At 42.6% G+C, this 25,457-nt stretch overlaps 2 protein-coding genes across 3 annotated transcripts in view; both read right to left on the bottom strand.

Annotated features, from left to right (window-relative positions):
• The window catches only part of abtb2b (ankyrin repeat and BTB (POZ) domain containing 2b), a 46,089-nt gene extending 25,607 nt beyond the window's left edge, over positions 1-20,482 (bottom strand). Inside the window, exon 1 of the mRNA XM_075469519.1 lies at positions 19,081-20,482. Coding sequence (XP_075325634.1) covers positions 19,081-19,972 — 892 coding nt within the window. The 5' untranslated portion in view covers positions 19,973-20,482. The remainder of the gene's footprint in view (positions 1-19,080) is intronic.
• A 2,077-nt stretch (positions 20,483-22,559) lies between these two features.
• The window catches only part of b4galnt4a (beta-1,4-N-acetyl-galactosaminyl transferase 4a), a 143,524-nt gene continuing 140,626 nt past the window's right edge, over positions 22,560-25,457 (bottom strand). Inside the window, exon 20 of one of the 2 annotated variants that reach the window (XM_075469518.1) lies at positions 22,560-25,445. In XM_075469518.1, the coding sequence (XP_075325633.1) occupies positions 25,331-25,445 (115 nt within the window). In that variant the 3' untranslated portion in view covers positions 22,560-25,330. The remainder of the gene's footprint in view (positions 25,446-25,457) is intronic. The other variant, XM_075469516.1, reaches the window with a different exon arrangement.

The raw sequence follows: 25,457 nt of genomic DNA, 5'->3' as shown, positions 1-25,457 counted from the left end.
GGCCTGGTAGAACAAATTCACAAGTTTTGAGTGATCAGTCCCTGCTCATTCATTCTCACAATATTACAATTTCCAAAGATGGCTCATCCACTGTTCAGCTCTTCTGAAAGACTTGACCTACATACTGATTACAGCTTGTGTTTGCCTGACAATAACTCTGATTTTATCACTAATGAACATCCTTAAATAGACAAGATGAGTCCAACAATGTCAAGACACCATGAGATACCGGAGTTTGATGTCAGATGCTGTTTGATTATCACTTCAACCCCTGACACACATCTATAAAAAGCATTTTGTGACTCACAAATTACTTATCAGATTGAGCTTGTGATCACACCTGTTTCTCGTACCTAATTCGTCTTTTACACACTAAAGTGAACATTCACAGGGTGTCATACAATGCCCTTCCCATCACTGTGACGTCCACAGCACAGATATTTACAGATGTTTTCTCTGTAAACATTCAGGGAAATGTACCCAGAGCAGCAAATCCTGGCTTCTCTGTTCAAGGTGGTAAAAAAAAAAAAACTCAATCTGCTTCTGCATGGTTCTCACAGTTTAACTAGCGGCTTTGACAGAGGGACAAAAAAAATCTGATATTTCAAAGACTGGATCCAACTTACCCCTTGTAAATCTAAAGCAGCTTTCTGCTGATTAACATTCCGGGTTGGGCTGGGTAGGGAGCAAAACAATGACGCAGAGCGGTGAGTCAAACTGGAAAAAAAATAAGGGTGGTGGTGGTGAATAGATTATGATTAGGATTAGGGATCCACTCGCACTTTCAGTCGCTTCCCCTCTACTTTTGTGAACCATCCCTCCTTTATCACTCGCAAACTAAATATTTGGACACACTTTTACATAAAAAATAACAAAAGTAAAACAAAGAAAATAAGATTTAAGTACAATGTCTGATATCACAAGAGAAAAATCAACTTAAATGATTGAAAGCTTGAGTAAACACTATACAGTGAGTTTGAGCTTAGTAATATTTATATTACTAAGTTGCTCGAAGATGTCTATTCTATATACTGTTGGTATAACACTGCCCCATAATTCATGAAATGATTACATGTTTTCATGGTAGATCGAGCAGTAACACGCAACAGCTGTTAAATAAATGTAGTGAAAAAAACAATCTGCCAATGGAAAAGTATGAAGCAGCACAAAATTGAATTCTTCAAGCAAAGTTGTAAGAACCTAAATACACTTGCTTCCTTTCCATTTCCAGCTGCATACTCTTTAGTTTAAGTGATCAAAACCTGCAAAGTCAGCCTCATATAAAATAGAAGCTACGCTGTCTTTTAGAGACAGAAAACTGCTTGTAGACCAGTGCCGCATTAACCCTCCTGCTACTACCACATTCCAATTAAATCTGCATTAAGAAAGAATAACCTGCACGTTCATTCCATCCCATTATAACCTGCAGAGGGTAAGATAAATCAGGGAGGATCAGTGCGCATTATTGTAACTCAGCATCATTTCGCAACAGCATGATGAAGGAAAGTGGGGCTGTTTCAGATGGCCTGCAGTACTTGGTGAGCAGTAATGAGGAGGGTTGGCCCACTTACATCTGCCTGACTCTGCTCTTGTCCAAGCCATTGTTGACAACAACTGTCTTCACTGTGGAAGACTGAAGAAAAGTTCGATACTGGGAGTGGAGGCGTAATGGCTATAAAACTGGATGTTAGGAGTGGGCGGAGCAACTCATCCAATTAGTCAAGAAATCAATGTCACCGATTGGAACACGTGTAAAAGCCACCTACTAGAAATAAATCAATGGACCACCCAACCTCAGACATGCCGTGTCATTCTGATAAATTTTATGGGTGCAGTCTGGCCACACACATATCAGAACAGACTGAAATAATGGTAATCGCCGAGGCCTGAGGTGTCATCGAAAGCACAAATCATGTGGCCATGTGTCAGTCTCGTAGGTGGCAGCATGAGAGCACATCACTGCTCTAAATATTCCAAGTGTCTGTTTGACCTGGGTGTGTTGGTGACCTGAAGGGTGTGTCAAGAGGTCCTCCTCTTTAGTAGGAGGCAATAAAATATCTTTAACTGCACCAGTCACCTCATTCAAGAGGCTGTAGGACCAATCTGACACCCACGGGGGTTAACAGCTCACATCTGACCCCATCCCCCACCCCCCCAACACATAAGCACATGCACTGGACAGAGGGAGTAACTATATTTCTAAAGAATTCTGCTAAAAAAGAACCATCCTCTTATGCAGTTACAGCATCTCTTTATCTCTTGACCCCCAAAGCAACACTTAAGGACACAAAGACTCACATTCAGGCCGCCCCTTCTATGGCCATGAGTTCTCATGTGGTGGTCAGCACTTAAAAAGTCAAACAAAGCCTTATTGTGTCTGCATCGTCACCGCAAAAGTACACACAGATATCTATGGTACAATGGTGCTGGAGTAGGGGTTTGACAAACTGATTTGGTTTAAATAGTGGCAATATAATGATACAGACTGGGATTTATTTTTGCCTCCATTTTTTTTTAACATTTTCCTTTGCATATATTTTCTAGCGCCTAAAATAAGCTTCCAAGAAACCTGTCTTTGTGTCAACGTGCTCTCAACTAACAGAAAGCTCATTTGAACCACTATACCTCAACACACACATAGGCGCAAGATGAACTTATCATTCTATACTTTTCCTCCAAAGCAGCAAGCGGTTAATGTTTGTTCGAAAATGTGTTCTTGCATGCCACATCAGTCTTTTTTTTCCAGCTCAGGATATGCAAAGCAATGAAATGAAGTGTCTCTAAATGTATTCCTCTCTGACACACACTTTGATTTCAGGTTTGCTTCAGATTGTTCTGACTTTGCCCTGCATCTTATGAAAATCAGTTTTAAAGTTATGCACCTTAATCTCAACTGCACATGCATGCTCCAGTCACTACTGTTGGAATCATGTGCTTCTAACAGAACAACAATAACAGCGTTGGATTTGATTAAAAACACCTCACACGCATGGCATGATGAGTTTCTGCTGCTTCATCTCCACATGGGGCACCTGCTCTCACATTCTTCAGCCACAAGCTCAGCAGCAATGCAAATAAAGTTGCAGGAGGTGAGAATGTGTGAGCATATGCACATGGGGCAGTATTTGTTGCCGTGGTGTGTTCCCAGCTGTTGCCTCTGCAGGTGCTAGAGACAAGCTTGTCTCAGTGTGTGTCATTTTAATACTTTATAAGGTCATCTCAGCAACATCTGACAGATTTAATCTCTCTAGACTGTTTTAATGTGTCTGTCCATGATTGCTCCGCCGTGTGTGCATGTTGGTGTATTATGCAGGTCATAAGAGGCTTCTGTTCCACAGGTCTCTGTGGACCACCCACTGAAACTCTCTTGTCAAAGAACAGCAGATGGAAAAAAGACAAAGATCACAGACATGCGAGATATCACCTATAAGAGAGACTATTGCCTTTCTCAAACTCTAACTACTTTCATTCCATCACATTTCTTGTAACTCACCAGAGCACTTTAACAGACAGAGCATTTTAACAAGAGCAAACAAAGTAAAAGCCAAGGGCAATTCCACTTTTGAGTGGATAGTGTATATGTATGTATGTGCATAAGCATGTGTGTGTGTTTTAATGCATTTCTTCCTGAACAGTGCAAAGAACCCAGTCACTACACTAAAGCTTATATTCCCATGGTGCTAACCAAAGCCACAATGGTTAAATAATAGCTGCCATTTCTTACAAACACAAACACAGAAACTCACATTCCAGCACACATAAATTTCAGACTGGCCACATTGTATATTGTGAGTTCTTTTCAGAAATTAATAAAAACCTAGTCTGGCAGGAAACAAATGATAAATCAACATGAATGACACTCAAGCATTGGATGCTACAATGTGAACAAAATGTGAGCCTGATGGAAAAGTTTCCAGATTGCTGTACAGTACACTCACTCAGAGTTGTAATATGTGCTGAGTGTTGGACTCTAACCACCGTGGCATTGTTAGTAAATCATGACTAGTGAGAGGTGCTAACCACATCCTGACCACACACACAAAAACACACGAACCCCTCTACCTATACCGTAGAGACCAGACGGTCCAGCAGCCAGAGACACTTTAAGAAGGTTTGTGTGTGCGTGCGTGGGTGTGTGAGCTGAGCTGAGCTGTTTAAAGGAATGCTTGTGTGTAACCTTTTAGGAGAGACGACTATTCTTGCACACACAGTGACACAGTCAGCTATACAAACAAACAGAGACAAATCTGTTTTCATTCTCCTTTTCCCACTGTAGAGTCTGTCTGGGTGTGATGATGACAGCTGAGCATGTGTGCGGGCTCTGTCCATCTTCATCATCCACTAACCCCTGTATCTGTGTCTTGTTTGGCAGGTTTACAAGTTCCATTCTGCATCACAGTTCACCTTTTAATCTTTTTAACTTCTTACTCCAGTTCTTGTACTTCCTGTCCCATTCCAAACCAAAAAACAACCTCTGGTTTGCTAACTCGGGAACCCCCATAACCACAAAAGGCTAGACAGAAAAGAGGGGAGGCTCATAAGACATTTCATTCAACTGCTTGCCAAGTGTTCAGGGTTGGGGTTTCGACTACCCAAAGCAATAAGCAACACACTTCCCACACTTCAGAACTCCCATTCTCCGATTTCAGGCCCTGAAGTCTCAAAAGGGCTCTAACAAACAGCAGGGTGATAATTACCTCTGTCTTATCTTTTGCCACTTGTAAGAAATATGGGAAGAAAATAGCATACACAAAAGCGATGACGAGAACAAACTGGGAATATCGTGTAAAGAAAAGTAATTATGCATGAACATAGTGATGGTATTTCAAGAGGGAAATATAATATTAAAAAAATCCTTTTAGTCCCACAGCTAAAGTCTCCCAAGCTGTATTCCCAACAATTGGATGCCCAGCCAGAGATATGAAGCACATATTTAAAATCTAGCCTACTGGATATATTAATGCTTTCTGCAGCCATCATATTTGAGCAGCAGGTTCTCAGGAGTCTGACTGCAACAGCAGACCTGGATGTGAAATCTCTGGCTGATCTTTGGCCAGAGGAGACCTGGCAAAAAAAAGATTGAAAGACTACTGCCAAGACAGCCAAAATGAAGGAGATGGAAAAAAAAAAAAAGATTATTTGGAAGATAGGTGGCAGAGGGGGGAGATGAGTCTTTTTTCCTAATACATTTTTCAGACCGTGGTGGCACTTAAACCCCCTTGCTTGTATGCATAAACTCATTGAAAATAGCCAAGGAAAAGTGTTGCAGAAATGGATGAAGAAATACTCTAGTCAAAGCATGTACTTGACCTCACTATGCTAGCCAGCTAACTGCTGACCTCACCTCTTTCTAGTTGCAAACACAAGTTGGTCAAAGGGGAAATTATGGCCTTATGGGAGCCAAGAACCGCAAGGCAGGTTCATCTCTTCCTCTGTGATTTTTTTCCCCCTCTTTGCTTTTCCCTCACCCATGCCATTCCCTTACTGCATCTTTCTGCTACAGTGGATACATAAGCCCTAATATTAGCATCCACAATAGACTTCTTCTAAAAAAGTGGAGTAATTTGAAAACACTTCTCTTTTCTGCTGGTGAAATTATTGACTAAAACCCCTTGTAAAGGTTATAGTGTGTTTCAAGCAAAATTGTGATAAATTCAAGGCCTTATACAAAACTCTACCAGTCATTTACCCACTGTCTCCAGCACACGTAGAATTTATTTTGTGACTGGTTTCTTTGTGCTTCCCTCTGCAGTATTTGATAATGACATTTCAAGACCCCTGTGCAGAAAACAGGGAGCAGCAGATACATGTGAAGCAAAGAGTAAAGGAGGAAAGCTAAGGGAGGGAGAGAAAGAAAAAGCTCTAGGGAGGTTTCCACAGGGTGAGGACATGGCTCAGCTAAGGTTGGTCTTTCCCAGCATGGGGCTGGAAATGTTATCCAATCAACATATTGGCCCTCATTTATCAAACTTGCGTAAGACGAAAAACGTGCGTAGGTCGTGTGTACGTTCTTTTCTGCGCAAAGGTTGGCATTTATCAAATCCATCGTGAGCGCAGGAAAGATGAAATCGCCACGACAGGTCTGAGGCCGTGTACGCACTTTTCCATTTTGACTTGCGGTGACTGCAATACAGCAGCGTCACTAGTGCGTGCTCAGGAGTCGCAACAAATCCCTAGGTTAAAATTACAGACTTATCACTTTGAAGAAGGCCCATGTTTTATTTGACTTCAACATAAATATAAACATAAACGCAAATTAAATAAATTAAACAAGTACAACTCCGTAATTGGAAGAGTGATGGCTCATTATTCAACCGTGCACCCTCACACCGAACAGGAGAGGCGCTTTAACACTGCGCATTCGCGCACGCGTGCCACTGTGGAGAGGTGTATAGGACTCCTAAAGCTGGATCTGTCTCTCGGCTGCGGGGGGAACCCTACGCCCGAAAAGGTATGCAATATTATTATTGCATGCGGGGATCTCCATAACATTGCCCCAAAAAATGGAGTGCCATTTCCAGATGTACATCCAGAGGACCCCGTACCCAGAGATCCCTTCCACCAGCCTGCACAGCCAAGAGCGCTCAGGAGGAGAGAGGAACGTATTCAGCGATTCTGACTTTTGGTAAGCATTCTGTTATTCAAGGAAAAAAGAAAGGAGAACAACGATTTCTTTCAGCATTTATTCTGTGACTTCAGTGTTTCATTTATGTCTTTCAATGTACTGTCGATAGATTGCATGGTGTGTGTTAAAGCCATCATCCACTTCACGATCTCTGTTTGTCTTTCTAGGACCTCTGTGGTTAACACGGCTGGCCGGTGTGACGCTGCAGACCGGGGGGCAGAGGCAGAGGCAGACGCTTCGGATGTTGACGGGCCGCGTATACAACTGTTTTATTTAAACGTCTTGGGTGTGCAGTCATTCTTACCATTCTCGAGCTCTAGCATGGGCGCATCAGTGTCAAGTTTCCCTGGCACACCGATGAGGACGTCGCTCCGATCACGCCAGCCACCCTCTCCTCCTCCTCCCCCCCCCCCCCCCCCCCCCCCCCCCCCTGTTTGTGACATGCTGCGCGTAGGAGAGCTGCGACCTTCTTTTTCATATCGGACAACTTCTTCCTGATCTTACTGGAGAAACAGTAAAACATCGCTCAATTTTAGATTTAATTTAATCTGGAGTTTATCACATTTTATTGACCATCACAGTAGGGGAAAATACATAACTCGTCCGGTCTGCGATTTACATCGCCAACGCTGTTGACAGCCCTCCCAGCTGTCAACGCTGTTGACAGCGTTTCTTTGCCGCCTTTCGTCTATCCATGTCGCAAATTCTAGAAGTGCGGCCTCTCAGCCCCCTTTTGTAGAAGGCGTGGTTAGGATCATTACGATGGATTTCAGCCACCGGATTTATCAACAGCCGCTCGGTTTTACGATGGGATTGGTGTGGTACGCATGTTCTGTAAATCTCACTTGAGCCTCTGCGTACGACGAGTTCTCCGCTCATATCAACGATGCTTTCTACGACGGCTTGATAAATGAGGGCCATTGTGTGTAAAAATCCCTCCTTCCTTTCTGCTTTTCTGATTCTGAAACACACCAGATATCACAGGCATCCTAATGAAGTTAGCAAGTACTTGCCGTCACAAGCAAATCATGGAAAAAAAAAACTTTGACAGGTGGCAATCACAAGTGTTTTTGATATCTTTGTGTCAGCATGCAAGTATGTTCTGTTTGTTATCTTTGTCTATTCAGGCAGCAGGATAGAGACACAATCTTATCACAGAGAATCATCAAGACATCTCCTCCCTTCGTACACATGTGCCTCACGGTCAGCTGCCATATGTGCATGCTCCATTGTTTCCCAGACATCGCATTATTGCCAGTACTTTGAATTCTATATGCAGACCTCATGTCAAAACAAAACCCGTCAACATGAGTTAATAACATAATTTTGTTCAAATGATTGTGTAAAACCATTTGGATTACTACAAGCTGCTCACACTCCTCGCTTTGGCTGGGAGTGACTGTCTGACGGTAGGCGTCCACTATTCCGGCACGTCAAGCCGTATCCAACGCATTCTATTCATTTTCAATGAAATCCGGCCAATCGTTGTCGCCGTGCTCGCAAAGCATGCTGGGATTCCGGCACGGCGAGCGGCGGACCTGCGGCACGTCAAAAAGTTGGGCTCGGCCAAACTTTATGCAAATTTGCCACGGCACACGGAGTGCGTTATCCAATGACAGTAGATCATGTGTTCTCCCGTGTCGCAGCAGCAGCAGCAGCACAGCAGCTCTCCTCGCTCGCAGATCCACAGCCATGGTGAAATACGAAATAATGTTCCATTGCTGACGATTTATACACATTAATTTCCCTCCAAAACTCAAATTTTTAGAGGGAGAAACTTCGGTTGGTTAAAATCACAAGTTATTTACTTTCCCCCGGAGCCATTCTACACGCCCCACACACCCACTGTAGTAGCAACACGGCGACAACTAGGCATCCAATCCGGCGAGTTACGTTGACGTGCCGGAATAGTGGACGCCTAGCCTGAGTGTGTGTTGCACGTTTGATGACGCGCTGCTCTTCAGGCTGACTCCATCCACATTGAAAGTTTCTAGCACATCTCCCCCCTTTCAACTCAATCCTGCAGACACACAATCACCTCCTCCACACTTAACTGGAATGTTTAAAGGATTCTTACGAAAGGGACTTTACTAGCTGGGACATTCCCTTCCAAAAAAAGACAATGAATTGCAGACAAAGCATTTAACTGTTTGTACATTTGCTCAATGGCAAAAAGTTATGTTTGACTTTTCAGGACAACTTCTTATTTCTTGACTTCTGTGAGTGAATTGATGGGTGGGTCCTACGTTTTATATTCAACTACAGTTAGGCTGCCTTTGAGAGTTGCTTCACAGAAGTGCTTTTAACAGAAGCACCAAAAGACCAGAGCACTGACACATAGACACATGTACAGTATATGGACTCCTACCTAATGTGAAGCACATGAAAATAATGACAATACTTAGAGCTTAAATGAGTCACACTAGTGTCCACTGACACATCCGGGTTGAGCAAATATTAACATGTTTAAAAATCTCTTAGGCTTACATACAGTTACACTAAGTAACATATTGTGACTGGCTGTAGGTTTTAGAAATGGACAGGAGGGGAGAGCATTGAAGGGTGCTTTGACCAAAGTTGTGCTCTGTTTAACTGCCGTCTGACTGACTTCCTCTGCTGCCTCCATCTCACACAACCAAGCCTAAGTCAGACCAGGATACAGCGATGGTGTTCCTCAAAGCAGAGGTGGTTCTCTCCAGCATACCAATTTTGGTTAAAATGGTGAACAAATGCAACAACATCCCTGCCAGACAGCAAATGTTACTGTAAGATCCAAATCCTGTTCTCTAAAGCGAGGGAGTTTTTGGAGGCAGTAAAAGGGAAGAGAGCTAAACCAGCAGGAGCAAGCAATACGCAGGCTTTCACCAGCGATCAAAACAAGACATTAGTTAGACTTATATGCATTTACAGAGGCACAACAAGCACAGGATGATAACGGACCAGCTCATATTCCCTTAATTGTAAACACAGGCCACACTTATCAGCTTGAGTGGAAAAAAAACTACAGGCATCCATCTTCACAAGTATAAGCAAGTTCAAATAAAAAGTTCCATCTCTCTGAATATCATTAAACAAGGCATCCTTTCACACTATTCCTTACTCTATCTTCTCTCTCAAACCATTTCAAGCTCAATAGGCAGATTATATGCGTGCTGAAGAGGAAACTTGGCGACCATCGCTGGGGTGTATTATGTCCGGCACTGTCTGTGACCCTGAAGTGACACACAGATGGCCAACACAGCCACTGATTGAGGCAGAGAGCATGGGCAACAGAGAGAGACAGAACAGATGCGGCTGAATAGACAGAGGCCACGAATTCACGGAACAGATCAAAATACAAACAAATTTGGACACAGCACAGACGAGCACAGAAAGAAACTTTCTGAGAGATTTTCTTCTCATAGCAGAAGCCATACACGCAGGCATTCAAGCCTTTAACACAGACCCAAACACAATCCTCATCATTTTCAAAGGAAACAATAAAAAGTCTTAAAAATGACAAGATAGGGCAGCCCAACCTGAACTTTTCTGTTCACGCACACCGTATTGTTAAATCACAGTCTATGGGATTCTTGCAGTGACACCTCCATTTTGCCAAATTTGTTTTGTTATCAACTCTGCCTAAAAATACACATCTTCTTCTGGGGGGGAGCTGAACTGTTTATTTTAGTTTCAGGAAGGAGTCCACATGTGGTGGACATGCACTGCAGATACTGTCGACAGAAAGCAACTAAAGACTGGCAGAGTGTGTCCTGTCTTACTGGAGCCTGTTTTCCTGTGCCCACATGTGTTCTCCAAATGGCCGTCTAAATGTGCTCCTTCCCTCCACTAACCACAAGGGAATTCCAGGAAGCCTCCCTTTAAACGGTTTAGCTCTAAATATGCCGTGTGTGCCGCTGTGGCTCTTTTAATCACCACATGCCTTCATGGATGACCCTGACCCAACAGGTGATGTTTTTAGAAGATGACACTGGTTGCAGGACTGCGAATAAAAAAGCATGCTCTTGAAGAATAGAGCTGCAAAATACACCAGAGGAGTGTGTGTGCTGGCAAGTACAAAAAGGGAAGAAAAAAGAAAAGTGCACAGGACAACAGATGAGCAGACAAAGTTCCAAGGGTGTGGGCTAGAAGGAGATTGTAATCAGTGCTGGGGTAGGAGTAAGCTACTACACAAGCTTAAGAGCAGATAACATGCAGTAAGTTTGAAGAGGGAGTCGTATGATGCGTTATTGAGGTCAAATAATAGATTACCAGATTGGATCAAATGCAACAGAAACACTCACATCACAGCAGTTTTAAATTACTTTAACACACAACAATCTGGCCAACAGAACAACTTGGGGGAGGGGGGGTATGCCCTGTGATGTGGGCAGAGAGTGGTTAAAACAAGCTGCTGAGTCGCTGTGTTTACATACGTGTTGTTGCTGATGAAGCTGCAGGCTCAACGCACAAACAAACGCATTCCACTGTCTGACAAACAGAGACAAGACAGCTGAGAGGAGAGGGAGTGTAGAGGAAGACCAAAAAACAAGACACTGCATGAAAACGAATGGAAACACACTGTGTCCATTTCTGCCACAAGTCAAAAGGGCTTTTTAAAGAAAAGTGAATAAATAATTAAATAAAAGCAGAACTCTCTCTTTCTGTTGCTCCTTTTCCAAAGAGAGCTGCATATACTTGTGTCAAGTCAAACGGAACCAGAGAGCCCCAGTCACCATTTGTTCCTCTGAAAGTTTGCTCGCACAAGTTGTTACACAGTCAGGCCGCAATCTACCATGCTGCCAGAAAAGATACAACTCAGAACAACACACACAAACACACACACACAGACACACAGTCACTTTCAAAAGCACTGATACCATCACAGTCCGAGGAGAAAGACAGAGCAACATCAAAGCAAAAAATATGGAGGAAAAAGAATGTCAAAGACTGGAATTGCCTACTTATGACAAGCGCACAACTTAGCCAAGGAGCCATGATGGGCACTTTGCCTACTGAACCTGCCGCTGGTACTTTTACTTTTCACTCCTTTTGAGTTAAACCTTTCTTTCCACTGGAAAAATGTGTCTCTATAAGGAGTAGGTATATGGAGATATTTCTTGTGATCTGATTCATTCAAGGGACGTTTGGTTCTGAAATCAAACTGGGATGGGGTGCCATGAAGCATCGGTTTACGTTCCTAAATTTTCTAATGCATTAGAATCTAATGATTAGATCAATGGGAATTTTTGTCTGCAGATGGCATTTTCAGTTTTGTTTAGTACCATTTAGAACTGATGGTAAGATAGATAGTCAAAGATTTCCTGGCATCTAGATCATGGCATATCGAGGTGAATATAATGTACGGACCAAAAGGCTGAAAAAAAAAATCAAGGAGGATAGACTTTCTTGTAAATGAAGAATCCTCCTCACACACCAGAGTAAGTCATGGAGTTCCCCAGGGTTCTGTGCTTGGACCGATTCTTTTCACTTTATACATGCTTCCATTAGGTAACATTATTAGACAGCATGGCATAAATTTCCATTGCTATGCTGATGATACTCAGCTGTACTTATCTATAAAACCAGATGAACCCAATAGGTTGGTCAGACTACAAGCATGTCTTAAAGACATAAAGACCTGGATGACTCAGAACTGTCTGCTGCTAAATTCAGACAAAACTGAAGTCGTTATCTTTGGACCTGAGCGTTTCAGGGATAAATTGTCTAGCTATATAGTTACTCTAGATGGGATTTCCTTGGCTTCTAGTTCTACAGTGAGGAACCTTGGAGTTATTTTTGACCAGAACTTATCATTTGACTCGCATATAAAACAGGTTTCTAGGACTGCCTTCTTTCACCTTCGTAATATTGTTAAAATCAGGAACATCTTGTCTCAGAGTGATGCAGAAAAACTAATTCATGCATTTGTTACTTCAAGATTGGACTACTGTAATTCTTTATTATTGGGCTGTCCCACATATTCTCTGAAAAGCCTCCAGTTGATCCAAAATGCTGCAGCCAGAGTTTTGACGAGAACTAACAGGAGAGATCATATTTCTCCAGTTTTAGCTTCTCTTCATTGGCTCCCTGTTAAATTCAGAATAGAATTTAAGATTCTTCTCCTTACATATAAAGCTCTTAATGACCGAGCTCCATCATATCTTAAAGATCTCATTGTAAGATATTTTCCTAACAGAGCACTTCGTTCCCAAACTGCAGGTTTACTTGAGGTTCCCAGAGTTTCTAAAAGTAGAATGGGAGGCAGAGCCTTCAGTTATCAGGCCCCTCTATTGTGGAATAAGCTGCCAGTAAATGTCCGGGAAGCAGACACCCTTTCCACTTTTAAGACCAGGCTTAAAACTTTCCTTTTTGATAAAGCTTATAGTTAGGGATGGCTCAGGTGATCCTGAAACATCCCATAGTTAAGCTGCTATAGGCCTAGACTGCTGGGGGGCCTCATCTGTCACACCTTTCCTCACTTTACTCTCTTTATGTATATGTGATATTATTATGGTCATTAACTCGTGTTTCCCTGTTCCAACAGATATCCTTTGAATGGTGTTACAGTGCCGCCGTCGCGGTGGCCCCCTGCCCCCCTCCCCCTCCCCCCCCCTTTCTGTCTTCTCAAACCCCAGCTGGTCGAGGCGGATGGCCACCCTTCCTGAGTCTGGTTCTGCCAGAGGTTTCTTCCTGTTAAAAGGGAGTCGTTTCTCTCCACAGTCTCCTCAGGCACGCTCAGGCCGGGAGATTGGACCGAAAAAAAAAAAAGTTTTCAGTGCAATCTGTTGGTTTTCTTAGCTAGGAAATTGTTTTTGAATTGGCTCTATATGAACGAATTGGATTATTTTATGAATTATGATTATTATTAATTAATTGAATTCCAATTGGCTTGAATTGGACTTACTATCTAAGTGCCTTGAGATGACATTTGTTGTATTTGGCGCTATATAAATAAAAATGAATTGAATTGAATTGAATAGACTTCACCTACAAACAGGCTTGTTTGCTTTTCCAGGGCAATATATCTGAGCTTAGCCATTCAGTCTCGTCAAATTGCTCTCTGACTGGACAAAGAGGTCAGTGAGAGCATCACAAAAAGCTCTCTATTTCAGTTCGTTTACAAAAACAACAGCTTAGACTTAAAAGGAGGAAAAGAGAAAAACACACTTTCCTTGCTTGGCTGAAGAACATCCAAAAGAAGCTGTGTCTCTTTTTTCAGCGCTGGCTGAAGTGATCACAGCCCTTCCCTTCGCACACATGCATGCATTCACGGGAGCAATCCTGCACACAGACACAAACTCTTCCTCTGCTCCAGAAATTTGGCTCCGACTAGGTCATTTGACTGAAACAGATTTCACCAAATTAAATCTAATCCTCGGTTACACAAATCTGTTTCTAATTAAACTACACACTTCCTGGTGTCCCTCTCCCCGTGCACACCCTGTCATCCTATCTGATCTGTTTGCGTGTAATTAAATATTACAACCGAATTACCCACAAAATGGCTCTGTGTCAGCTAAAGTGGCTGCCTGGCCTCAGTTATGCTGGAGCACAAATCCTGAGAACCTGATACATGATCGTTGGCATGGATTTTCCACAGAAAGGAGTAGTGAAACTGATTATTTTTGTGGGGGTTTGTGGTTTGACCAGATTACAAGATGTATTCAAAGACTTGTACCCTTTGTGAGATATGTGAGCGGTTTAAAAGAAAAGTCTGAATGGAGCATTGTTTGTCTCTTGCTGTCTCAAATAATATGAGCATATATTTGCAAAACATAGTTAAGAGTTTGGAAAGAGAAACTGATCATGTTCTTGGCTCTGAGCCACACATTAAGTATATTACATCAACTGCCTTCCTACAGCAAAGTTGGACAAAACACAGAAGTTTCAATTTAGACATTGAAATGCTTCAACAAATTATTAAAATGGCCAGAATCAACAATAGATGCACTTTTCTCTTCAACACCAACATCCACTCCAAGTTCAAGGAACGGAGCGAGTAAGAGCAGTCCTATCCCTTTGTAATGACTATCAATACCAGCAAGAAATCCCTTTAAGAGCGTTCCTCTTAATCAGCTTTCAATCATCAATGCTGTGAGTACTAATATGGTCTGAGCACACTTTTCCTGTAATCTCCCAATCTTTGAACAAAAGTTCTGCTGCACATTTTGGAGGTCAAGTCATTAACTACTCTCCCTCCTTCAAGAAATAATTTTACCATTTTCAAAATCCTGTCATATGATCCCATTACTGATAGAGGGCGCTTGTGCTGGTGTTTACGTCCTAGTTTGATTAATTCAGTTTGTGTTCATTTATCTGCTCAAAAGTTCATTTTCTTGTTGATACAGGAAAATGCATTTGCACTTGCTTCTTTTCAACTGTGTTGAAAATAAAGTGGTCGAAAAATATTCATGAAGTGCATTCAATGATGAGCAATATTGATAATTCCGATATTATTACTATTAGGGCGTCCGATTGAACACGCCCAACTTGCTAATAGAGCTACAGTGTCTACTGCTGACCTGTAGCACCTGACACCCAGACAGACACAGGCAGTTTGTTCCATAACCCGCATTTTATAGTTGGACAACGTGATGCACTGTAGCTCCTTTAATGCACCGACCTTATCCAAGATTCCAACCATCTTCCAGCCAATCCTTCTGCTTCCTGCATTAGTTACTTGGGATGCAACCCATCAAGCAGGACAGATTCCTTTAGGAACCACAACCGTGGCTCTGTAGTCGTCCATTTGCCACACCTACAGCACTTTTTCAGCACAAACAAGCCAAAGGACTTTAATATCTATAAAACTTCTTCTGTTCTCTGTGGTCAAAGAATATCTGCTTTCCAACAGCGATCGGGGACTATCAATATCCAAAGGCATGCATGTTTTACAGTTTACAGTTTCTATCTATATGCCTCCATTTATATATCTTGAACTTTTATTCGCCTTGAATTTCAGTCATCCGCATCTCAATTTGCTTCCTCACTATCAGGGCTTTATTCTAAAGAGGCATGACTCATGCTGCGGTAATGTAATCGGGGGAGCATTGCTGGAAGTCCAAGTAATTACCAGATGCTCATACGAGAAGCTAAAACTCTGTTAAAATAGTTACTGACTATGCAGCCTGCATCAGAGGATGACAAACAAGTTGTTCCTTTGTTGTTGCCTTTATCATAACCAGACAAATCATTTGAGGTGTCATATCAGTGAAACCATTACTCATGGTCACACAAGAATGGCCACTACCCGTAAAAACAAACGTAAGCTCCCACAGATGAGCACATTCAAACACATGTGCGCACCAGCACTCTGATGGGTCAGTGTTTTTACAGCTGGTACCAGACAAGAAGCCAATGCAAACAGTGACACGGACCATCACTGTGCGTATACAGTGTAGCCTGGGGTGATACATGCACTGTCACACACTCGACCACAAACACAAATTGTACTGTCAAGAGGAGGATTAACCCTAATTATCCACTAAAGCAATAAGTGTTATTGTCTTAACTCTTTAAACATTTGCCGGATAAGGATTTTCACAAATTTAAGCTAAATTGATTGTAGTTTTTTTCTTATACATATATATACCAGAGGAAATCTGCACCATGCCTTCAGCAGCATACATTTTCCAAAACTACATTTGATCCTGCTCCACTTTTGTGGATTAGGGAGTGTATTTTTTAGAGTGCTGCTTTCCCCATCTGTGTGACCACAGTGCTGGGCTGCTCTCCCTGCATCTTTCTGCCCACTGTTCCCACGCCTCTTTCTGGGCTAAATACATATTTAGGGAAGTACTGAGCAGCAAATCATATGTTTTCTCAGTGCACCCTAAGCCCATTACAAGGAGCCTGTTTACAACCTCTGCAGAGCCTGAGCAGAAAAACCGGTCTCGCTTTGTGTTAGTGCTGGACCATATCTGCATTTAACCATCCAGCTATATTATTTACAGAGGGAAGGCTGTCCTTCAACAAGTCCCTGCGTCAGACTCATTCAGTAATTCAGATCAAAGTCACAGAAGAGACTTTGCAAAAACGCTGTTCGATCTATGCAAAACATGAGTGAATGTCATGCACTTAAGAGTGATGCTTAATGAGACTAAACAATCATTTGCATATTCAAACGTTGCACTATTGCTTTAACGGCCTCAGCAAACAAATATAGAAAAGGTGTGAGAAGAGCTTTAAAAAGCCTTGTGAATACTCAAATGAAGATGTGCATGGGGAGATGTCCTGTCATCCAGACCGGATATTAACAGACATCTGCATGCAAGTCATGAAGATCAATAATTTCATAGCTACTTCCAGTGTCCATTAGCAAAGCTAGAACTCTGCACTTAATATGCTCGACAGTACAATCAGTACAAATCATACCAGGAAGAGCTCACTCGTGTTTCCTTGAGAAATGAATGACAAATGGATTCCTCTGTGCAGTGGTGTTGTACATCGAGTTCAATCTATGCTTTGGAGCTATATGAACACATGCAAAGCAGACTAAATTGGTCTCAGGGTCAGCGTGCATGAGAAAGCGCTCGAGCGAGTGTGCACATGAGTAATGAATAAGATACTGGCACATCCCAACCGGGTTCCTCTAATGCACTCCCAGTAGACCACAAGAAATAAACAGATAAAGATGAAGTGGACGTGAACATAATGGCAAAGTTAAAAAAAAGAAAGAAGGTAGAAGGTAGAAAGAGCCATAAGTGAGACTGAGCCTGTGAGAGCGAGAGCACAGAACGAGGGAGGGGAGGAGGGAGTTTTCAGTTTTGTTATTGGAGCCGTAGAAGTCATTTCTGGTTTAAAGAGTTCCAGATGTGGGCCAGCCCCCTGAGAAAGACTTAGAAAGACGAAGAGAAATCAAGTGAAAGAGGGGAGTTTCATCAGATTGCTAATTTGTTTGATACTAGCTGTACATTTGGCTTTTTAAGAGGATAAAAATCAATCCTCACTTTTACTTGGGGGTTTGGGGAGGGGCAACAGTGGGGGCTGCAGAAAGCCACTTTCAGGGTGGGTAGTGTCAGGTGGTAAGGTGGTAGAGGGGTATATGGCTCCCACAGCACAGTATTGGGTCTATAAAAAGCCCGGGTGGTCAGAAGAATAGTCTGTTGTTATTACACACACACGTCTCTCTCAGAACCAGTGACTGAACTCACTAAAATAGGCCATTTGAAAACCTAACCGAAAGACATCTGGTTAAATACTGGGACTGGTCTAATACTTTTTTGTGCAATGAAACAGCTCCAAATATGGCAACGGGCAAGCCCACTGCACTTCACTACCAAGTTTAATGGAGTAGATAAAGTGGAAGCTGAACAGAAACTGAAGTGAAAGAAATCAGTAATGAGTCTGCATTGGTGTAAATGCCATCTTCTAAATGCTGATTGATCCCAGATCTTTACACAGTTAGCAGTGTTGCACCGTTAGCCTCTTCTTCACAGGCATGCCATATTTGCAGAGAAAAGTACTTCTTTGCGATAACATCTAACCATAGATCAGTAGTGAGACTTCAAATATTGGCCATCTCTACTCATTTTCTCTCTCTGTGTTGTCTATAAAGTGCGTTTGTGTGTGTGCTTCCCCAGCATTTGTTTTCTCCCACTCTGAATTGGGCTAAGCTGCATGATCACACAACAAAAGGCCATTGTGCTACAGTAAAAAGCTCTGCTATAGGGAGCTGATAGTTGGCCATGAACAAAGGCTGGTTACATTGTCCCAACACAAGCTTGTCAATCAACTCAACGCTGGACTGCCAAAATAGCCATGGAAAGAGTGCTGGGGTTTGACAAAGAGGGCTGAGAAAAAGAGATGATTGAGGAGGGATGTGAGGGTGGAGTAAACAAATGGGCCGGGAGCAGGATGCACAGCTGGACCTGGAAGAGAGGCGTTAGAGAGATGCAAGATATGTGCGGATGGAGGTGGGAGAGAGGGATCAATCCAACAAGAAGAGAGGACCACAGGAAGAGGAAAGGGAAGAAAGGGACGGGTAGCCAACATAGCAAGAGGCGGAGAGGCGTACACGGAGAGTCATATGAACAGACATGTTTCCTGCCTGGGCCTTAAATGACAAATAGGAGTCGGGTGTTTAGTGATTAGAGTGAAGAAACCAAAGTCAAATGTTGCTGTCCAAAACAGAATCCAGCACTTCTGCTTGTGTAAATGTGGTCAATGAGAGAATATTCTCTGTGTTCCCAAGATGTGTCTGTTTTTCCAATTCTGACAAGTCAAATTAGGAGCAAATCCATCAAACCCTCATTCACAAAGAGCTGCTATTGTATCCAGCGGCAGGCTGCAGTTCACCTTTTCCATACAAGGACTGTGAGACTGGAAAGTTGTGACTAGCATTCAGGCAGGACAATATGTGGGAGTATTATGTTTCCAGTGTGTACTGTCCCCACACACACACATTTACTGACAGCGGTTCGGTATCAATTTACTCAAAGAATAAAAAAAAAAATCATTTCAAACTGGCTTACCATTTGCGTTCTTCCCGCAGACCAGGTGCTCGTAGTGTTGGAGGACTCCCCACAGTTCGGCATCATTGTTTACAACCCCCTCCAGGGCCTCTGCACTCACCGGGGCGCATCCTGACCCTGAATCCGGCCCTGGATGACCCCTCTCTGCCATCAGCACCCTGACTCCTATCTCCTCCACCAGAGCTTCCATGCATGCAGTCAGGCAAATCGCTGCGTATTCGTGGATGCGCACGGAGATGCGGGTGTCCACCATCCAGCGGAAGAAGCGCCCCACGGAGAACGAGAGGCCGCAGCGGGCAGACTTGCCTTTCCTCAGGAGCTCGCCTGCGCTCATACAGTACATGGAGATCGCCTTGACTGTAGCAGAGACACAGTGGTCGGCCAGGGCCCAGCTGAGAACCAGCCTCATGGCGCTTTGCACCTCGAAACGCGTGCAGCGACAGTGCATGACGCTGAGCCGCTGAGCCTCCCTGGAGATGCGGATGAGCGCCCTGCGGAGGAGAGTGCACAGCCGCCTCACCGCCTCTGCGGAGAACACTGGTGCGACTCCCAACTTAATGCTCCCACTTTCAGCCACTTTGCGTAGTATCCTGGCCACCTCTTCTTCAGTCCAGGGGAACTCCTCCAGTTCAGGTAAGCGGTGGCACTTGGAGAAGATGTCTTCCGGGTCTTCGGGAAGAACCGTGTTGACAGTGTCCCAGCTGTTGTTCCTGCTGTTCATGGAGCCGGAGTAATACCACCAGTTTCCCCTGTGAGGGGCCGTCATGAAGGCCTGGGAGTTGGACTTAGATGAGGACAGGCTGAGGGATTTGCAGGAGTCCCCCGCTCCGTAGCCCGAATCCAGCGTCAGGTCCTCCAGGGTTTTCATGTGGACATTGCCCAAACCAGCCATTGTTGCCCAGTTGCTGTAAGCGGGACACTTTGGAGGAACGGAAACCTCGTCAGCGGTTTACCTGGAAGTCGGTCAAGCCGTCGAAACTCCTCGCCGAGCTGGATGAACTGGTTACACAGAGCAGCACTTGCTTGGCATGCTGAGAGTTAGAGTTCACCGCAGGATAGCGAATTAAATACTAATGTACCTGGTAGAGAGCCTGATCTTCATCAAAGCCACTCACAAACCGGACAGTCAGGACAACTGGTGCCGCACTCGTCTCACCTTTCCCCCAAACGGAGTGGAGGGGGGGGGTTAAACTTTATCCAAATCAATAACCTCTTTTAAAACATGACAAAATGTTTCACCGCTCACTGAGTCCAGACAGACTCAGGTTCCCGTATAGAAAAAGTCCAATGTAGCCGGCAGGCAAGCTGAAAATGACTGCGAAATTGAAAGAGGACCATTGAAAAGTGTGAGTATTTGCTCCGCCGCTCTTCAGCGACACCCAGTCATATGGAGCCTGCTGGAGACTCAACTACAGATGTGTGAGAGGCGGGGCCGCGTCTGAATGACAACGCTGAACCGACCCGAACACCAATCAGGAGTTGGCCGACTTCCGTCTCAACCAATTAGATTGCACTGCAAAGCTTTCGCTGTGTCGGAGTGAGCTTTACCTTTACTTCGAATGAGAATTTTAAAATCCCTTCTGATTTATTAGCCACATTAGGCTGTAGTCACACTCGCTCACTGACACAGCAACATAAACTTCATATCACGTTTACGTTTTTTATGTGATCACATTTTCGAAAATAAAATGTGATGATGCAGAATACTTCAGAACTTACATTAGGGCCTACTGGTTGTGTTATAGATAAATCCAGTGTTTAATAATTCCCCCACCAGTCATTGTCAAACAGTTCGGGGGAAATTCTGCTGTTAATCATCTGAAACCAATATGCACATCAGCCAAATTTTTGTCTGGTCTGTGGCAAGAATGAACTCTGTAAAGCTTGGAGAGGGTAAGAGACTGGGTGGTGTTCACTTTAATTTCACCAGGCTCAGAGTTTTTACTGCAAGGGCATTTTAAAAGCTTATATGGGATTGCAATGGTAACAGAAGTGTTGTAATGGTTTAAACATATATCGACTTTTCTCTTCCTCCTTTTCTTCTTTTTTTATGATTTTGAACCATAAACATTTGTACTGATCCTCCACATTTTGCTCATTCAGCACCAGTTCAACAGAAGCAGTGTCACCTCTCGCTGTATCATCATGTGGCTCTGCTTTTGATTCCTGGTCAAGTGCCGTAACATACTTGAAGTTAAATAAGGCAAACACGCTGAGGAGGCATGTGATTACCTGTTCCTCATCATACTGTGCTCACACTGACAGGTTGACAAGTTGGGTGTGTCTCCACTGGGACAAGTTCCAACTCTATTACTTAACAGGTTTAAGGAAAATAACTCTTTCTGCATGCCTGGGAAACTGAATCAGTGGCTATAATGGAAACTTTCTCTCACATACACGAACCCACTTATCACAGGGCATATTTTTTATGCATTCAAAATGGAGAGACTTATTCTGATACACACACAAAATTAACACATCATGGCTATTATGAATCATTCACTGTGAGGACTGTGGGGAGTCAACCTGTCAGTCCTCCCCAGTTCTCTGCTCTTAGTCAAAGCTTCACTGGAGGTAGATTCGCCGCTTCCCTCATCCAGACCCCACGTACTGTAACTATGGCGTGGACAACCCTTACATCATAGGGTTAGGGATTATGTGCTCCACCATCCAAAACAAAGCAGTTCATTAGGGGAGACCAGCAACTCTGCAAATAATTAAATGTGGTCCAAAAACATGTCAGCTCAGATGGGAATTTTTAACACGTTAGTTTTATGTTTGTTTTTCCGCCTGCGTTGGTCATAAAACACAACGAATGGGATGTGCAATGAACTGATCTCATACTTGGTAAATTGATGGTGATGTCATTCTAAGAAAGTTCAAACCACAAGATTTTACCATCATGTCATGTTTTATCATTTTTGTTTATAAGATGTAAATAAAACCCATCCAAGCTTGATGAAAATTTGACAGAAAATACTCAGGCTGTATGTTGAACTTTAAATATTTTGGAGAACCATGTTGTGCTTAGTTCACATGCTGTACATGAGCTTAATAAGTCACCTCACTGATAGGTGGTTACCCATCGTTGTATTCCTTGCATTGAGGAACTGATCTGGACAGACAGACAGTGTGGGAATGTTTGCCAATGTGTGTAGGAAGGGGATTTTCAACTCTTTGAATACTTCTTATTTTCTTTTCTTCTATAGCTAAATCAGCCCATCCCTGCAAAAAAATATGCATTTACTTTCTTCGTGCATTTCAAGCAATTTAATCACTGTACCTCCGAAGGTAGTGAGCCTGCGCGGTTGGAGCACCACCATGTGGCCAGATAGGGAACTGAGTTAACATCGTTCCCTTTTATTGTTGTACTTTCACAAATATACAAGGAGAAAAGCTTAAGAAACCCCATTAAAATATATAAATAAATAAACCAACAAAACATTTCAAAATGTTATCCAGACGTAAGCATAAAATTTTATTTTCAAAAAAACGACAAATCAAAATAAAAGTACAATACATTCTTAAAACTTTTTCTCTACAAAACAATTTCACAGAAATTACCTTGGAATGTATATTCCTATTTTTCATATAAATATTTTATATATATATATATATATATATACATATATATATATATATATATATATATATATATATCGGTCAGCCATAACATTATGACAACCTGGCTAATATAGTTAATATGACCGTAATATTGTTCTCCTCATCCTGCCAAAATAGCTCTGACCAGTCAAGGTGCGGTCAAAGAACATCTGAAGGTGTCCTGGAGTGTCTTGCAAGGCTCAGTGATGTCCCTCTGCGGAAAGCTGCTGATTGGGGGAGCAGTGTTGCCATACTGTATGGGTGGTGATTGCTCTGCAGAAATGTTTAGGGAGGTGTCAAAGTATAATCCATGTTGAGTCCCAGGATGCAGGTTTTCCCAGCAGAACATTGCATTGGATCAAGAAGTGTTGCCAGCTTTACCTGTCAGTGGTCATAATGTTATGGCTATGTATATAGTATTATATTCTATGTGTTTCCATTATTTTTAAATAGTCCCATGTCAGTGTTAAACGGTGTACAGTATAGGCTTTCTTCCTGTAGAGCAGTGTTCTTCATCCCTGGGTGTTGTGGACCACGGCTCTGCATGTCTTAGATGTTTCCCGGCTCCAACACACCTGATTCTAAAGAAACATCTGCCCTCAACAGCTTGTCTACAAGTACAAGTTCTGCGAAAGCCTGTTAATGACCCATTAATTAGAGCCAGGTAGGTTGAAACATGGGGACATCTAAAACATGCAGGGCAGTGGCCTGCAAGCACCGGAGTTAAAGAACACAGCTGTAGAGGCAATGAAAGGTTCCTAGAGGGCATTTTGACAATCAAAGAATCAATAACTGATCATTAGATCCCATCCCCATACATATATATGTCCCGTCTTGAACCCTCCAGCCACTCCTCATCAATATAAGAACCTTTACAGAGGCATTAGGAGCCCGGCCTGCAGCAAAAACAAAGGCAGCAGGTGGGGTCCTGCTTGACTGCAGCTGCTACCAAATCTCCATCTCCATACCCTATATGCCCTCTCAGTAGTTTTTTTTTAATATCTAACCCTTAATATCTTTTTTCTTTCAGGATACTACAAGAAACACACTGATGTGTCTATAATTCATTAAAGAGAACAATATTTTGTTCATTTTACAGTGTATCTGAATTTACAGTGACATTACAGCCGGCTGATAAATAACATTGTATTTCTGTCTGTCCCTGACTTCTATGGTCATTAGAGTAGTTTAAAAACTGCCTGCAGCCAAACCCTGATGAAGGCACACATTTGTGAAACAGCCAAGCCTCACCACATCGTGTCAGAAACATGAACTGGTCTGCTTACTGGTAGTGCTTTAGATAAGCTTAAAAGAGTGTTGATGATTTTGATAGCTAATCATTCCCTGTCTCTGTGGTATTCTAATGTGAGAGATACAATTCTAATCCTTCAAAACCAGTATTTGTAATGAAAATCTCAGCTCACTGATTACATTAAATGTCAGAAAGCTTTTTGCTGTCCTCTCCTCCAAATCTGGAGGGAATAGAAGAGACAATTGTGTAAAGATGTGAACTGTTCACAAATTCAGTGTTTCTGAACAACAAAAAGAAATAGAATCCAAAATGTTACTGCATACTCACTCAATCAGGATAAATTAAAAATGCTCCCTAAATAACAGCAAAAAAAACTTAAGTTAATGAAACTAAATCAAGTCTTATCTGATAGCTAGCTCTAATGTGCATGTAGTTTGATTACCTGACATGATAAACCAATATTTAAACAAATTAAAAATATATCTGTTGTGACTTCAGAAAGGATACAGAAAGTAATAAATGAGATACATGAGTCAAAAGCGATACAGATTAAGAAAGGGACAGAAAGATATTTAAATAAGATGTATCTGTCAGTATTTGTTTGGGAAAGGTCTTTGTCCCATTAGAAAACTTTCTGTTGTTTATGTTATCAGTTCTCAGAAGAAGTTCAGCACCTCAGTCATTCCGGTTAATGATATCCAACAAGCGGGTGTATTTAGAAATACTGCTTTACCAAACACAGACTTCCTCTACTTAAGCTACGCCACCATGTCTGAATCTATCTAAATAAGATTTTTATACACATTCTATTAGGCTCCCATGTAAGAGCATGTTAGAAAAAAGATCTTAGGTTGTCTTCATATCTCCATGTTAGAAAAAAAGATGCTTTCTTTCATAAGAACACACCAGCACCATCACACCCACACAAACTTATATATACTGTACATACCCATACATACAAATATGCACACACACGTTCACACACACACACACTCACACACACACACACACACACACACACACACACACACACACACACACGGAACAGCTGCTTTCCAGTCTGTCTGAAAAAATTGCACCAAAAAAGGCAGAGCGAAAGAGAACAAAAATGCCTCTCTTTTCTCTGTGCAGTAGTTCAGTTAGTGAGGCAAAGTGATGACTCAGGTTTGTCTTAGGAGAGTACACCCCCGATTTTCAGATATTGTCTCATTTTCCTCACCTAGACAAACTTACGACGAGGCCTGATGCCAAAACAGGAAAGTCCCTAATAGGAGCCTATTTAAAAAAGGCAGCGTTCAGGCAGTGAGTGAGCTCCTACAGGTCCTCCTTTGACACACACACACACGCACAGTGGATGTGCAGGTAGATTTAACATCCCCAGCCCAATGGGAAGCGTTATCCCTTTGGAGTTTTCTTGTTCTGAGCATTCCACATGCCTCTTTTAGAGTGATAGTAGTGAAAGAAGTTCCTCAGGCGTAGTCTCTCAACTTCCAAACCATTCTGCAGCACCCTGAAAGAGAAA

The sequence above is a fragment of the Odontesthes bonariensis genome, chromosome 7 (genome assembly GCF_027942865.1).
Source record: "Odontesthes bonariensis isolate fOdoBon6 chromosome 7, fOdoBon6.hap1, whole genome shotgun sequence".
In the NCBI taxonomy this organism is placed as follows: Eukaryota; Metazoa; Chordata; class Actinopteri; order Atheriniformes; family Atherinopsidae; genus Odontesthes; species Odontesthes bonariensis.
Note: the sequence above shows the minus strand (reverse complement) of the source record. Positions and strands in the feature narration are given on the sequence as shown.